At 35.3% G+C, this 14,760-nt stretch overlaps 1 protein-coding gene across 1 annotated transcript in view; it reads right to left on the bottom strand.

Moving 5' to 3' along the window:
- Positions 1-201: 201 nt before the first annotated feature.
- The window catches only part of LOC149414638 (uncharacterized), a 63,819-nt gene continuing 49,260 nt past the window's right edge, over positions 202-14,760 (bottom strand). The window contains exons 3-6 of the mRNA XM_089643582.1: positions 5,988-6,137; positions 4,778-4,907; positions 3,118-3,207; positions 202-714 (exon numbers count right to left, since the gene is read on the bottom strand). Coding sequence (XP_089499708.1) covers positions 461-714; positions 3,118-3,207; positions 4,778-4,907; positions 5,988-6,137 — 624 coding nt within the window. The 3' untranslated portion in view covers positions 202-460. The remainder of the gene's footprint in view (positions 715-3,117; positions 3,208-4,777; positions 4,908-5,987; positions 6,138-14,760) is intronic.

Below are 14,760 nucleotides of genomic sequence, written 5' to 3' on the forward strand. Positions count from 1 at the left end.
GGCACCTTCTTGGATAGCAGTTGAGACTCCAGATTGTTCCTTTAGTATCCTGGCTCATTGCAATCCAGAAAAGCGAAGTCCGGAACGATGCAGTCTGGAACTGGTATTCTTTAGGAAAATACATTAGACATCTCGCTGAACACCTTACTGGATAGCAGGTGGGACTCCAGATCGTTCCTTCATTGAATTAGCCCATTGCAATCCAAGATATCGAAGTCTGGCACCTTGTAATGCGGAACGTTGCAGTCTGAGATATTATAGTCCGGAACGGGCTTTAGGAAGATCATAGAAGACGCCTTGATGGGCACCTTACTGGACATCAAGGGGGACTTCAGATCATTCCTGAATTGTTTTGGCACATTGCAGTCCAGGACATCAGAGTCTGGTACTTAGTGCAGAACCTTGTAAATAGTTCGGTACGTTGTAGGGATACTGTATTTCGGAATGGGTAATTGGAAGTTTAATGACTGGAAGAAGACACACTGGACACATCGCTGGGCGCCTTGCTGGACAGCAGGTGGGACTCCAGATCGTAGCCATTGTGTCCCGGAACGTTATAGTCGGGGATGGGCGGGAGTACGTTCATTTCGAAGGCCCCCGAGAAGTTGCCAGGGGGGGAGTAGTGCGCCACCACGATAATCTTGCCTGCACGGGAGCGAGCCTTGCCCACGCCAAAGAAGCGTGTTGCCACCCAGACTATCTGCGTGAAGTGACCTGAAATATCATATTTGTGTCTTAATTACTATGTATATTATCGACGATGTATTGATAAAATCCTTCAAGACGCAAAATTAAAACTAGGAGAGGACAAAATTGAATATTTGCGAATTCGTAAAACCAATTAAAAATCTTAAAGTATATGAAAGTGGTCATTTTGTTTATCAAAATTTTGATGTAACATTTTTAAATCATATTTATAATTAGATTTGAGAGTTGACCATTTTTTTTTCAGTTTTCTTGAAATAACATAAAAAAAATTGTGTGCGTAAATTTAATTTTTGTAATAAAAATGCACTAATCAGCAAAAAATTCTTTACCGTGTTGTACTTTGAGTCTACTTTGCTAGACGAGACCATTGAAAAGTAACATTCCCAAAAAATGTGACTTAGTGTTATACTAAAACATAGCAAGCTAAAAATGGAAAGATATTAGAATAATTTTTTAATGTAAATAACTATCTATCAGAGGAAACTGCCGCACAACTGTCGTCCACATTAAGGTTAAACGCAACGCTCGTTGTATTCTACGTGTTCACAGATGGCGTTAATTAATTAATTTTGTTTAAATACGCTTTTGCAAGGTATTGCTTTACAATATTAAGACAAATCATTTGTTTGCGCCCGTATATACGCAATATGAATATGAATCAATAGTTTTGTTCGTTTAAAGACTTAATTCTTTCGAGAAAGGCACACAAATACAATATTTTACCGATGATTCAATCCAATATTGTATTTGTATGCCTTTCTCGATAGAATTGAGTTTTTATATGGACAAAACTATTAATTCATATTCATATTGCGTATATGAGGGCGCAAACAAATAATTTGTCTTAATACTGTAAAGCAATACCTTGCAAAAGCGTATTTTAACAAAATTAATTAATTAACGCCATCTGTGAACACGTAGAATACAACGAGCGTTGCGTTTAACCTTAATATGCCATCTTATACATACTCTACAAGTATATACAGGGTTTTCCAATAAGAGGTGTTATTTTGACATTCAATCGTAAAAGATCAATGGTTTCGTTGCTTGTGTGGCACGTAGCGCGCCGTCTTGTTGAAAGTAAACGTTGTCCAGATCAATACCATCCAATTCCAGCCATAAAAAATCATTAATCATCTTTCGATAGCGCAATCTATTCACCGTAACTGTTGCTCCAGCCTCATTTTCGAAAAAGTAAGGTCCAATGACTCCGCCGGACCATAAACCGCTCCAAACAGTCACACGTTGAGGATAGAGAGGCTTTTCAACAATAACTCTTGGGTTTTCCGAGCCCCAGATGCGACAATTTTGCTTGTTGACGAAGCCACCGAGGTGGAAATGGGCCTCATCACTCAAGATGATTTGCATTTGATTCACTCAAGTGAATTTTAATAATTTCAATGCGTTGTTGAAGCGTGTATCGCATGTATCGTTAAGGGTGTAAGCGATAATGATTTTCCAGTTCAGTGAGTTCCAACTGGATATAGGCAGGATAATTAATTATTTCAGTCAAACTGATTGTGAAAGGATTAAAAAAAAAATTGTTTTGTACTTTCAAAGTCCTGGAATCTGCTTTCAAACGACTGTAATAAGCATCTAATTTTAGCTTCGCACTTAGTACAGTTTATAGTGGCAATATTGAGCTTCTCTTTCAAATCTTTGAGTATGGGAAAAAGGTCAATATTTTCGTTGGCTAAACATAGTCGGAAGTGAACAATCTTTGTCTTGTAATTTGAGATTTCCAATATTGAGATAATTGGTGAAGTCAACAAGAAATGCAAGATCACTCAACCAGTACTTATTCTTGAGTAAATCGCTTTCCAAAGGTAACGCCCCTTTCTCTTCCAAAAATTACAACACCTGCTCTCTCAAGATGAAGAAATGTTTTAACATGTTGCCCCTCGAAAGCCATCGCATAGCGCAATACAGTTCTAACTCTCCAAATTCGCTGATTTCTTCTTCAAATAAAACTCTGAATTGACGTCTGTGAAGAGCTTTTGAACGTATGTAATTTATGCATCATACTACCAGCTCCATTATATCATTCAACTTTATGTCCTTTGCACACAACGCCTCCTGGTGGATGATGCAATGATACGAAAATATTTTTCGATCCAAGTAATTTTCAAATTGGTGGGTATTTTGAAAATGGTTCACGCGGGCCGCTTATAATTCGGGCCTGGGGTTGGGCAGCCTTGGTCTATGGCATCTTGTGTCGAGCTGTTCGAGAGTGTGGACGCAACGACGAGCATGGTTCCAAGTCATCATGTTCGATCGAGCCAAAGCGTTGAGCAGGAATATATGTGCAAACATAGCTTTTTTAAACATGTAAACACTGCTTAAAAAGCATTAGAGCCAGCTTGTTTATTTTATTTTAAAAGTAATATATGATGTTGGGAATTTTCATACCAGCGTTAACATTCGCGTGCAAGACATCTGGCTCCTTGAAATAGTCGTACTGCCTCACAGCCGCATACCAGTAGGAAGAAACTTCTTGTCCTAGAAGAAAAATGGCAGTTCTAGTTTACTATATGTATTCAAGAAGGTCCAATGGCTCGGAGGGCTTTCAATGGTACACGGCACTACAAATGCTAAATATAGTCTTCTGAACAGGAGGAACGTTGTTGAGTTAGGTAAGGTTAGGTTAGTCGGGGTTATGAGAGGCACGCACATATTGCACATACACAAGGCTATTGCAAAAATTAGAAATTTAATAAATATCTTTCATATTGCTTTTGTTTAATTTAATCCCATTGCTGTACACAACAGTAAAAAAATCGCTGATACATTATTCTTACACAAAACTGTATTAGTGATTCATCGAATTCATCAATTGGACGTCTCTGCAAAACATTCAACACCCTACGAAATGTAGACATTTTCAAATGTACATGGCTAAGGACAGGTTGTTTCAGAGAATTTGAACAATTCATCAAATTTCAAAGTTAATTTTCAAGTTCAGTGAAAGATTTTTACAAGTTCTGTTATTATTTCAATTCTGTCAAGCTACTAGCCCAAGCTGATATAACAACAGAACTTGAATAGGACTTTCACAGAACCCGAAAATTGACGTCTTTTAAAATTATCTCTTAAGGTTAAACGCGATATCGTTATATTCTACGTGTTTATAGATGGCGTCAATTAATTAATTTTATAAAATACCCTTTTTGCAAGGTATTGCTTTACAATATTAAAACAAATTATTTATTTACGAAATATGAATATGAATAAACAGTTTTGTCCGTAAAAAACTCAATTCTTTCCAAAAAGGCATATAAATGCAATATTCGATTGAATCATCTGTACAATAATGTATTTGTATGCCTTTCTCGAAAGAATTGACTTTTTACATGGACAAAACTATTTATTCGTATTTTTGTGTGGCGCAAACAAATAATTCGTTATAATATTTTAAAACATAACTTGCGAAATGCGTATTTTAATAAAAATAACTAAATTACCGCCATCTATGAATGTCTAGATTAAATTAATGCAAAAAAGTTAGATACTGTTCTTATTGCTTATTTTTTCTTTTGTTTTTGTTTACACTGTAGTACATACAATCATATATTTATTTAACAATTTAATTATCTATGGTTGCGCCAATACGCGATAGACATTAATTTATACATACATCTCATGCACACATACACACATACATTATTTATGCACACATACCTGCGACCACTGTACTGAGACAGTATTATTGTCCTTTGTCCTACCTTTCTTTCCATTCCTGCTCATTTTATGTGCCCTTTGGTATTCAGTATGTTTCAATAACCAGAACCGCTCACAATAAAACAGCATCCGCGCGAGATCTCATCTCCCTTACCTTATGACATTATCATTTTGCGCCGATATCGTGCAAGCCGCTTCGTGTTAAGTGACATTGTTGTGAGGAGAAAAGACGGGAAGAAGCGAGTGCCCTTTCCTAATGGTGAGTCCTTCCTCTATCCGTACAACAAATATTGTCTTATGTGCGGTATCATAAAAACAACTTCATAGCTTCTTATACACCAATCTACCTAACCTAACCTAACCTAACATAGATAAATGGTTTCATATTTACCTGTCACATCTCCCTGAACCGTGGTGACAGGCCGCTGGAAGAGGTTTTGCCCGATCTCTCGGTCGTTGCGGTAATAGAATTTGTTGGTATGAGCCAGATGATTGGCCCAAGTTTGCGCGTACCCACAAAGCTGAAATATGAACCATTCCTGTTAATTTATGTTAATATCTAGTAATCTAGTACAAGTAAAATAGGGTTTGATTCATGAATTGCTCATTCATTCTTCTTAGCAGTAAAAATATCTCCGGAGGCTGCCCAAATTAAAGTGATGGAAAACTGCGCTTGTTATTTTCTTTAATTTTTACATGTCTGCACTAAAAACCTGTAATTTTTCACCAAATATTAACTCTACCGACCTGGAAGTGGTCACATTTGATTCAGCGCGAATGAAAACGGAGTAGACGTTACTCCACTCGACCTAAAACATGTATTTTTAAAAAATTCCCTCCTCCCCCTCCCCCTAGAGGCCGGGCCGGTCCTATGCGGTTGCAATTGGAGCAGTCCGCTCCGGGCGCCGAATTGCAAAGGCGCCAAGCACGAAATTTGTGATTTATTTTGGTGAAAATGTATTATATTTAAAAAGTTAATAGCGACAGTAAAAAAGTTTTTTTAATTATCTCCAAAACTGACGAAGTTATGAGCTTTCAAATTGAACATTGGTAAAATGTATGCAATTGTGTCTCGTGACGTCAGACGAGACATGATTCAGTGCAATTCATGATTTGAATGTCAGCGCTCTTCGGCGGGCTACAAATATTAACATTTAGACGGATGGAACCTTCTGTACTATTTGGTATTTAAAAAAAGGTCTGTACTTAGCATACACTAATTAATATGAAACATTTGTAAAAAATGTTAAATTTCGTTGTAGGAGACGACTTTAATGGCTGCAATAACAACTTAAATGCGCGCAAGCTGTTTTTCTCCCATCCTCTTTTTCATATCTCCAATCCGTTCTTTATCTTGTATTTTGTACTTTGTATATTTTGTACTGTGTATATTTTGTATTTTGCATTGTGTATATTTTGTATTTTACACTGTATATATTTTGTATTTTATACTGTGTATATTTTGTATTTTGTACTGTGTATATTTTGTATTTTGTACTGTTTATATTTTGTATTTTCTACTGTGTATATTTTGTATTTTATAAAGTGTAGGTATATTTTTTACTGTGTAGTACATTTTGTATTTAGTACTGTATCTGTACCTCAGGAAGCATGGAGAGTCCCGGCGCGCCATGGCGCTGCCTGTAGACGTTGTGCCAGCAGAGGCACTCTGTGATGAAGTCGCTGTCCTGCCAGGCAGTCTGTGCCTCGTTCAGCTCCACCACCATACTCAGGGGGCGGTGACACAGCAGCTAGAGACAAGGAAATAAATGAAAATTAACTCCAATACAGTCCAAAAGAGCCAGCTCAAACGGTCACAAAATATCTCCCATTCAAATTGCGTTATCATTTATATTTTTAATTAAACATTGAAGATGTAGATAACGATATGAAATCCTAATGAGTCTAAACGAAACATGAAATATTTATTTATTAACGGCATTTCCATAAAGATCATAACATAAATAAATAAGATTTAAAAAATAAAGCATAAAATAAAATAATTTTGTAAAGTTATTATCACACTAACTTACTATACGTGTAATAAAAAAACAAAAAAAATATCAAAGATATTGTAAATTTTCAAGCCTTTATTATGATTACCTATTCGTTATTTACACAATAAAACGAGAAAAGACAATGCCTCTAACTAATCGGCCATTGTGACCTGATTTTGTTAAGGTTATTTTTGTCTTTTCTGTTTCATGTTTCGATTAGATTTATGATGACTGGCATCTTCTTCAATGTATAAAAATATCACATTGATGTGTATAACCTTTGAAACTTATTAAAAAAGGTAATATAATAAAATTTATATTTTATTCGAATTTCTTAAATGCCCTTTTTATCTCACTAACAACAATGGTCCAAAAAGTTTTCTTGCCTCATTTACATTTTTTTAGAAGTTAACTCGAAAACAGAAGGCAATTTGTTACACACACACACACACGGAATCTTTCAATCCATCAAGGTTTTCGTTATTTCTGGGGTTCCCCAAGGGTCAATCGTGGGGCCACTTATTTTTTTAATTTTCATAATAACATTGCTGAAGTCAACCGTTTTCCCATTTTCGCTGACGATCTTTGATTATTTCTACTAATTAGAAATATTTAGAAGTGCCTGCGACCACTAAAGTCGATAACATTTAAGAATGGAGTCAACAAAACCATCTTCATTCCAATATTATCTTAAACGAGTTTTAACTCCAAAGGATCTTGAATTGGATATGAAAGTTATGTTACTAATTCTCCATCGAACCGTTTATTGAACCAATAATATTCATCTGCCTCCCAAACCAACGTAAAGTTGATAAGTAAACAAAATTAATGTATCGGCAGCAGAAATCTGAAGGTAAGATCTCTCTATCCGAAGTAAAGTTCGATCTTGACTTTGCATTCAATCCCAAACTAAAGTACTTCTTACTTAGTTTGAATATGATTTAGTACGCGACTATAGTAGGTAATATGGCTAGGGGGCTATTTCACCATCCTCTCGATAAGCACTATCTACAGGATAACGTATCATTTTCATATTTATTTATTTAAGCCCGAGTTTACTATTCGGTGCTCGAACCAATGAATAGTGGCCATATGTATATATATTATATCCAGAGATGTGCAAAATGGGTACCCAAAACCATTTGAAATGCAAAATGGAAATGGGTCAAAACTTTTCCATTTGAAAATGCAAAATGCAAAATGGTTTTTAGAAAAGCATTTCAAATGCAAAATGCAAGATACATACCTACTTTCAAAATGCATTGAAAATGCAAAATGGTTTCTCAGGTCAAATAAAATAAAATAATTATAGAATTTTTAAACAATTTTGTCATTTAATAATGGACATCAATCTAGAACAAACATATTACATGATGGTAAATCCAAAAACACCACGACTACAGATTATGAAACCACAAAAAATTTGCGTGGGACTAATGTTGCCGACGTAAAAACATAGAAAATGCTATCTAACATTTAATATTACAGCGTCGGCCATGTTCAGTATTTGAATCAGTATTTTTGTGTAATGGTATCACTCAATCGTCAGGGCTCCTACCAGGGAGCAACTTGACAAATGTAAATTATCTCTTATAGCGAGGTTGAGGACTGACTGATATTTGGGGCTTATGAAAAAAAGATTAGTGGAGATAGTAGGAAGAATGTTACAAAAAAGCATTTAAAATGGAAAATGCATTGAGAAAAGCATTTAAAATGCAAAATGCAAAATGGTTTTTAGAAAAGCATTTAAAATGCAAAATGGAAAATATCAATTTTGCATTTTGCATTTCCATTTGAAATGGATTTATTTGAAATAAAGCACATCTCTGATTATATAATTTTCTACATATTGCAAATATTTATTATACTGGATAGTTATCGAGAGGATGGTGAAATACCCCCTTAGTAGTATTGAAAATAAAATCATTTATTCATTAATTTAAATCATAAATATGAAACAGAAGAAGGCAGAAATTAAAAAGATTAGGTTGCGACCGAGACTCGAACTCGAAACCTCTACTCTATGCGTATCGGATAACATCTCTGACAATTGAGCTACCGAAAACTTTACGAAATTCCTCATTTTAATATACCATTATCAAAAACAATAATTTCGGTTTGCCTGTGTAACTCTGGTTCAACTCGGATTTGCTTTGAATTTAAGTGTCGTTAACAGTTGGAACTGATGAACAATGGAACTGTGAAGAATGAATTCAGAAAAGCAATAAAATATCTACCTATAATACAATATTTCAATAGAAATTTATTTTATTTATAAATTTCTCTCCGTACAAATGACTTATTGCGGGTCATTTTTAAAGGTGGATGTCATGTTACGTCCCGCGGTTTTTCACTGGTTACAACTAGTAGGTAGGTATTTATGTATATTTTTTTTACCTACGTTAATAAAACCTCTTTTTTGAAAAAAATAATTATTCTTTTGTCGCCTGAAACTTAATAAAGTGGCGTTTTTTTCAACTCTCTGTTGGGATGGTTGCCAAAAATCCAGTTCGCATACAACAGTCTGAAAAGCTTCTCAGTCCCAATGTATCTAGATAATAATAATAATAAACGTATTTGCCCACGAGTAGTTGGAACACTCGCAATATGACCACGGAAATAGTTTTCAGGACCTCATATCATTGTTGAGGATGCTGTCCGGTGGTTCATTTTGAGGAAAGGAAGGAGTGAACCCATGTTGTATGAAATAATATCAGATTAATTAACTTTGAAATTTTATGAATTGCTTAAATTCTGTGAAACAACTTGATTAGCAAATCACCCCGCAGCCGAACTCTTGAACATAAGAACGAGTAATAAACGCAACCCGTTCTTGCAAGCGAGATAATTGAAATGTGTAAAGCTGCACATCTTGATACAGACATGCCCTAGTGAGATGTGCAGAGTATGTTTTTTATGTTAAAAACTGTTTTTTGAATAAATAAATAAAATACAGGGTGCACAGCATGTACCCGACAGAGTTTAACCAACTCATTTGGAGATTTTTTTTTTCATTTTGCTGTCCGATGATGTATATATTTTTCGGTGACCGGATAAATCATCACAATGCATCACAATTCATCACATCTTTAAAAAGTCATGGAAAGTGATGAAACAAAAACTTTACTAACTGGGTTAGGTAGGTTAGGTTGGGTGAGGTTAGGTTAATTTTTTTTTCATCGTTTCTAATGACTTTATATCACTTTTTAAAAGTGTGTTGAATTGTCACTGTGTTGAGTTATCATGTAACCATATTTTTCAATTGAAAAACAATTCTTTTACACCTCTGATTACATTGCCATAAGTCGCAACGGATAAAGCGATACGCGCTCTGTCTCGTTGTTTGTGGTGATGTAAAAATATATATTTTTTCTTCATTGAAAAAAAATGTAATCGGACAGCAAAATGATATCAATCTACAATAGTTGCAGGTTAGTCTGTTGCGTAGTGATACATTCTCATTGCATTGACTTGAACCAAGGACTTTTCGTTTTGCCGAGCCGCTGCTCTACCAACTGAGCTGATGGGACCTTATTTCGTCATTCATAAAGATAGCAGCCAATAAAAATGTGCTTAGATAAAATGAAGACAATGCTGGTAGTTCTTATTCGAAGTATGACCGAATTTTCTCTTCTCTCATATCCCCTAACATTTCGCCATTGTACCCGGTGCGTATAATTTACAGCAAGAAAACCAAGTAACCTAGCTAACAATGGAATATGAATAAAAAAGGTACCCAAAAATATCATTTGCAATGTTCACCGTAAAACATTTGTTATCTACCCCATCATAATAGAAATGATCGATGACTGTCTGCATGTACTATTAGAAATTCCCGGATGTAAGATGCGTCAGCAATATTGGTTATGTTACTACAAACACACCGAATAGGAAATTCCTAGATCTACCTATACCGGCTTGAAAGAAAACTGATCTTTCTGATTTACATAAAAGCTTTAGGCCCTTCATACACAGATATACTAACAAGCTACGTGACTGTGACGCAACCACAAGTAGCCTACCGATATGCTTAATATCTTTAAAGCTTGTTTCCGTACGCGGCGCTGCACGTTTTATACTGAACTTCATCATTTTTTTCTATATACTGAAACTATACTTTTTTTATACTGAACTTCGGTGCAGCCGTGAAATTAATACGATGTCAAGTGACTCTAGCGACGAAGATAAAAATATTGTTCTTATTTATATTTACAAGTTTAAAAAACGATCTAAAAGAAGATTTTGGGTTCAATCATACAAAATAATGTTACACTAGCAGTTAAGCGGGTTTAAAACTGCTAGGCCCTGCGGGCGGCACTTGGTTGGGCTTTGCCCAGTTTAAGTGATACTAACAACAGTTACATTTAATAGGTAGATATTAGATCATTCACAGAGAGAGGGTGAGTATTTATTGTTAAAAGAGGGAAAAGTTAATGAATAATAACATGTTCAGCTTAGGCATAATAAGAATGACAGTTGTTTCGGTAAAATTTACCTACAACTACCGTTTTTAATATGCATTAAAAAAAAAACATTCGATTCAACTTAATGACAATAAACAACAACTTTTTGTACTTAAGATGTTGAAAAATATTGATATTTGATATTATTTACGTAAATAATAATTTCGCACCATTTTGACAGAACACCGATATGAAGTTCTCGCATAATACGCTTTTGTTTGTAGGAATTGTAGACACTGCCAACCCAATAAAAAAACAAGAAACACAATCAGAAGCTAGAAACGCTTCGTTGATTGTAAAATTATCGAACAAATCTGAGAACCAGAAGAATGATTTCAAATTAATTTTTCTTTCTGACCTCAATCCACGCCTTCTTCGCTTAATCCTTTCCAACGTATTCCGTTAAAATATAGTTATATACACATGGATATTTTCCTACCTCCAGAACAAATTTAAAGTTAAAATCATGTTCTGACGCCATTTCTGTCAAACGATGCGAATGCAACACGCGTAGCGTGCTACCAGCACTGTCAGTAGCGTACAACGTACAACTTGCGTCAAACTCGTAGTCCCGTAGTTTTGCTAGTGCACGAATACTAACAAAATAGTATGACGGAAAATCACGAGCGGCGCGTCTGCTACGAGCACGTAACTCGAGTCGCTTATAAGTAACTCCGTGCGCGAATAACTTTAGACTCCTAGCTCCTAGGTTTAAGACATGTTTCTGTATGTTCAATAAAGGATTTCGATGTTTTAAAATGTAATCAATCTCACCTCTCAATCCCTACATTATCGACAGCTTTTTGTTACCAGTGCCATCTATGGGTAACCTCTTAGTAGTATGTATATTCGAGCCCTTCTATCATGGATTAGTTCTTTTGATGGCATAATCGAGTTTCATATGACGATATCATTATTATTATTATTTGCGTTTGTAAACTCGAGCTACGTTTAATAAAAATATATTCCAGGCGCCAAGCGATTTCTTGTGACTATCGACTACAAATTACCTCATACATTTCTGTGACCCTTTGCCCCAAACATATGCAGCTATTTTAAAGAAACAAAATTCGTCCCTGTTGTAACTCTCTGATCCAATAAAACTCCGGCTTCAACAAAATAATTGAACTTTTATTATGATAGTTTGACAATGTTTCTGATATCTTAATTTGGCGGTTTGAATAATCTGAACCCCCCCGACCTTGAGGTTCTCATATTATTTATTATCCTATAATAACGCCATCTATGGGTAACCTAATACGCTAATCTAGTGCCATGTATGGGTAAGCTCATACACTATTTTCAAGTATTAAGCCTCGGTAGTATGATTTGAAACGGAGATATGTAAATACAAATGTTAGAAGGAACATTAAAAAATATTAAGGCGATGCCATACGTAGTAATGCAAAATCGTGTGTTTTTGGTTTGAAAATTTGGTCGCCTAGAAATGTTTCAGATAATTTAATTAAATACTGCGAGTAGAATACATCTTGACCTTTGAAAAAATCGAATATTTTTTAGATAAGTCTTTTTATAAGCCCAGAAAAAAATAATGTGTAAGGCCTATGAAAACTGCTTTAAAGTTCAAAATCTCCTACTTACGAACCCATTTTCGGTTATGATTTTATTGTATAATGTGGAAAATTAAGTTATTTATAAAATGATCGAAAAAAAATTAAATATTTATGCCTGAACATCCAGAAAATAAAATAAAAGGCACTTTTTGGCCATGTTTTTTTCTTGCATAAATCAAAACAGGCGGATGGAGTTAAGCGGGAATTTAAACCTTATCGCCATCTACGTAAGGGTTGTTATTGATAGCGGCTCAATTTAAAATATTACACGACGTAGTGCATCGCCTTAATATTAAAAAACGATAACAATTGAGCGAAAACGCTGAAAATCTCTATATAGTAAAAAATAAAGTCGCTATCCGCGTCTGTCTGTTTGTGCGCTTAGTTCTTCTAAACTACGCAACGGATTTTGATTGGGTTTTCACTATTTAGAGAATTTCTTCCGGAAGGTTTATATATATTATACATGCATATTATATTTAAGAAAATAGAGAAAAGTCGATGTTTTGTAATCAAGTCTTGAATGTAATATTTTCGGACCTCAAAATAATGTACTACGGAATTGTATATGATCATTTGTGGAAAAGTGTGTGGAAGGGTATAGTTTTTCCTATGGGGAAGATTTACACCGGACATGAAGTCGGAAACTATAATTTTTTTTATTTTACAATTGTGTATTTTGTACCTACTTTACAATGAATTACATCTATTTAATGTCAGTATCTCCTGTATAATACAGATATGTACACTGCATTATGTATCACTTCTATGTAAAAGCCTTTTTATGCGTATATATAAATAAATAAATCGAAGTTCTACCGAGCCGAACCCTCTGATATGAAAATATCTGGAGTCGGTGAATTATTTTCCCATTTGATCTCTAGTGATTTGACGTGTTATTTTTGAATTATTTTGTATTTATTATGCTTATATAATGCAATTGCATAGTGTGGATTGACTAGATGATTATTTGTGGAAAAGTGTGTGGAAGAGTTTAGTTTTTCCTGTGGGGAAGAGTTAACCCGGACTTATGTCGGAAAAAGTAAACTGGGAGATGCCGTCAAAAGGATCACAATAATTGATTTTATTGAGTTTGTGTTGCCCTTTTACTTCTTAATTATATATTTGATAGTTGGGAGCAGCTTATATGCGTTGTACGAAGCTAATAAATTGAAGTATTTTCCTGTCTGTAGAGAATCCGTGTCTGATTTGGAATGGTAATGAAATGACCCGTCAGCTAAACTCAGCAGGACTGAAGAGTTACTAATTGGAAAAGTTTCTAGCGTGCGGGAGCAATTTATTTTTAGACGGTCTGCCTCGTAAAAAACCACCCCCCCTGGCCAGGGGCGTGCTTGGAAGCAGTGTCGGTGAACTCCCAAAGAAAAACTACGGCGAACAAGACACACCAGGATTATAAATATTACCGCATTTTGAATAGCGCGTCAGTTCACCATAATATCTTCCCCGTACAAATAAACAGAGACATATGAAAATAAATAAATCCCCCGGTAAGAACACGGCGCGCCCGGCTTCATATGTGCGGAACACGGAACGCACATATGAAGTAAAAGCCTGTGTTTTATTTTTTACATTAAGCCCACAGAGGAGGCCCTAAGGAAAATAATTTCTCTCAGGACCTATGTCATCTTTGGGGATGCTTTGTGGAAGGTCTTAGTAAGAAAAGGAAGGAGGAAATTCTGGGAGGTGTGTCAAGGAGTGACGGTCGAATTAATATATCCCTCCCACTGTGGCGCAAGGCGATGAGAGACCAGAGTTGAAGGGGTTAAAGAGTCTCCCTAAATCAGCTTCTCCCGATCTGGCACGCCATGCAACACATCTCACCCAATGAACCCGGGCACCAAATTACCAAACACAGCGAACCACCTGGGGTGACCTATGGCAGAGGTGTTAATTAACCAATAAATGGTTCCTGGGGCGGCGGTACCTAAACCCGCCTACCAAATTGTAATATTGTGTGATATGTCATACAACGTGCGTCGGAGCCATAATTCCCTACTCGGGTGCGCAGCAAATTTTTTTCTTCTTTCTAATTTTTTGTGTGAATGCTATACGATTGTTCTAGTAGTTAATTTAAGGCAATGTTTATTTTATATGTAATTTATTCATCTGGTCAATTTTGGTGACATACAAACGCAGGCCAGTGAAAAATCTTGGGATATTATAATAGAAGGACTTGTAAAGCTGAAAGTATTAATAAAATGATCAAAAACAAATATTGCCAATTTACTTTAAATGTTATTATATTTTTTGTTGACAAATTAGAGAGACGACAGAAAATTACATTTCGAATGAACTTAAGAACTTATAAACTAGAAAATT

The sequence above is a fragment of the Hesperophylax consimilis genome, chromosome 19 (assembly GCF_061612785.1).
Source record: "Hesperophylax consimilis isolate HC1 chromosome 19, BYU_Hcon_1.0, whole genome shotgun sequence".
Lineage (NCBI taxonomy): Eukaryota > Metazoa > Arthropoda > Insecta > Trichoptera > Limnephilidae > Hesperophylax > Hesperophylax consimilis.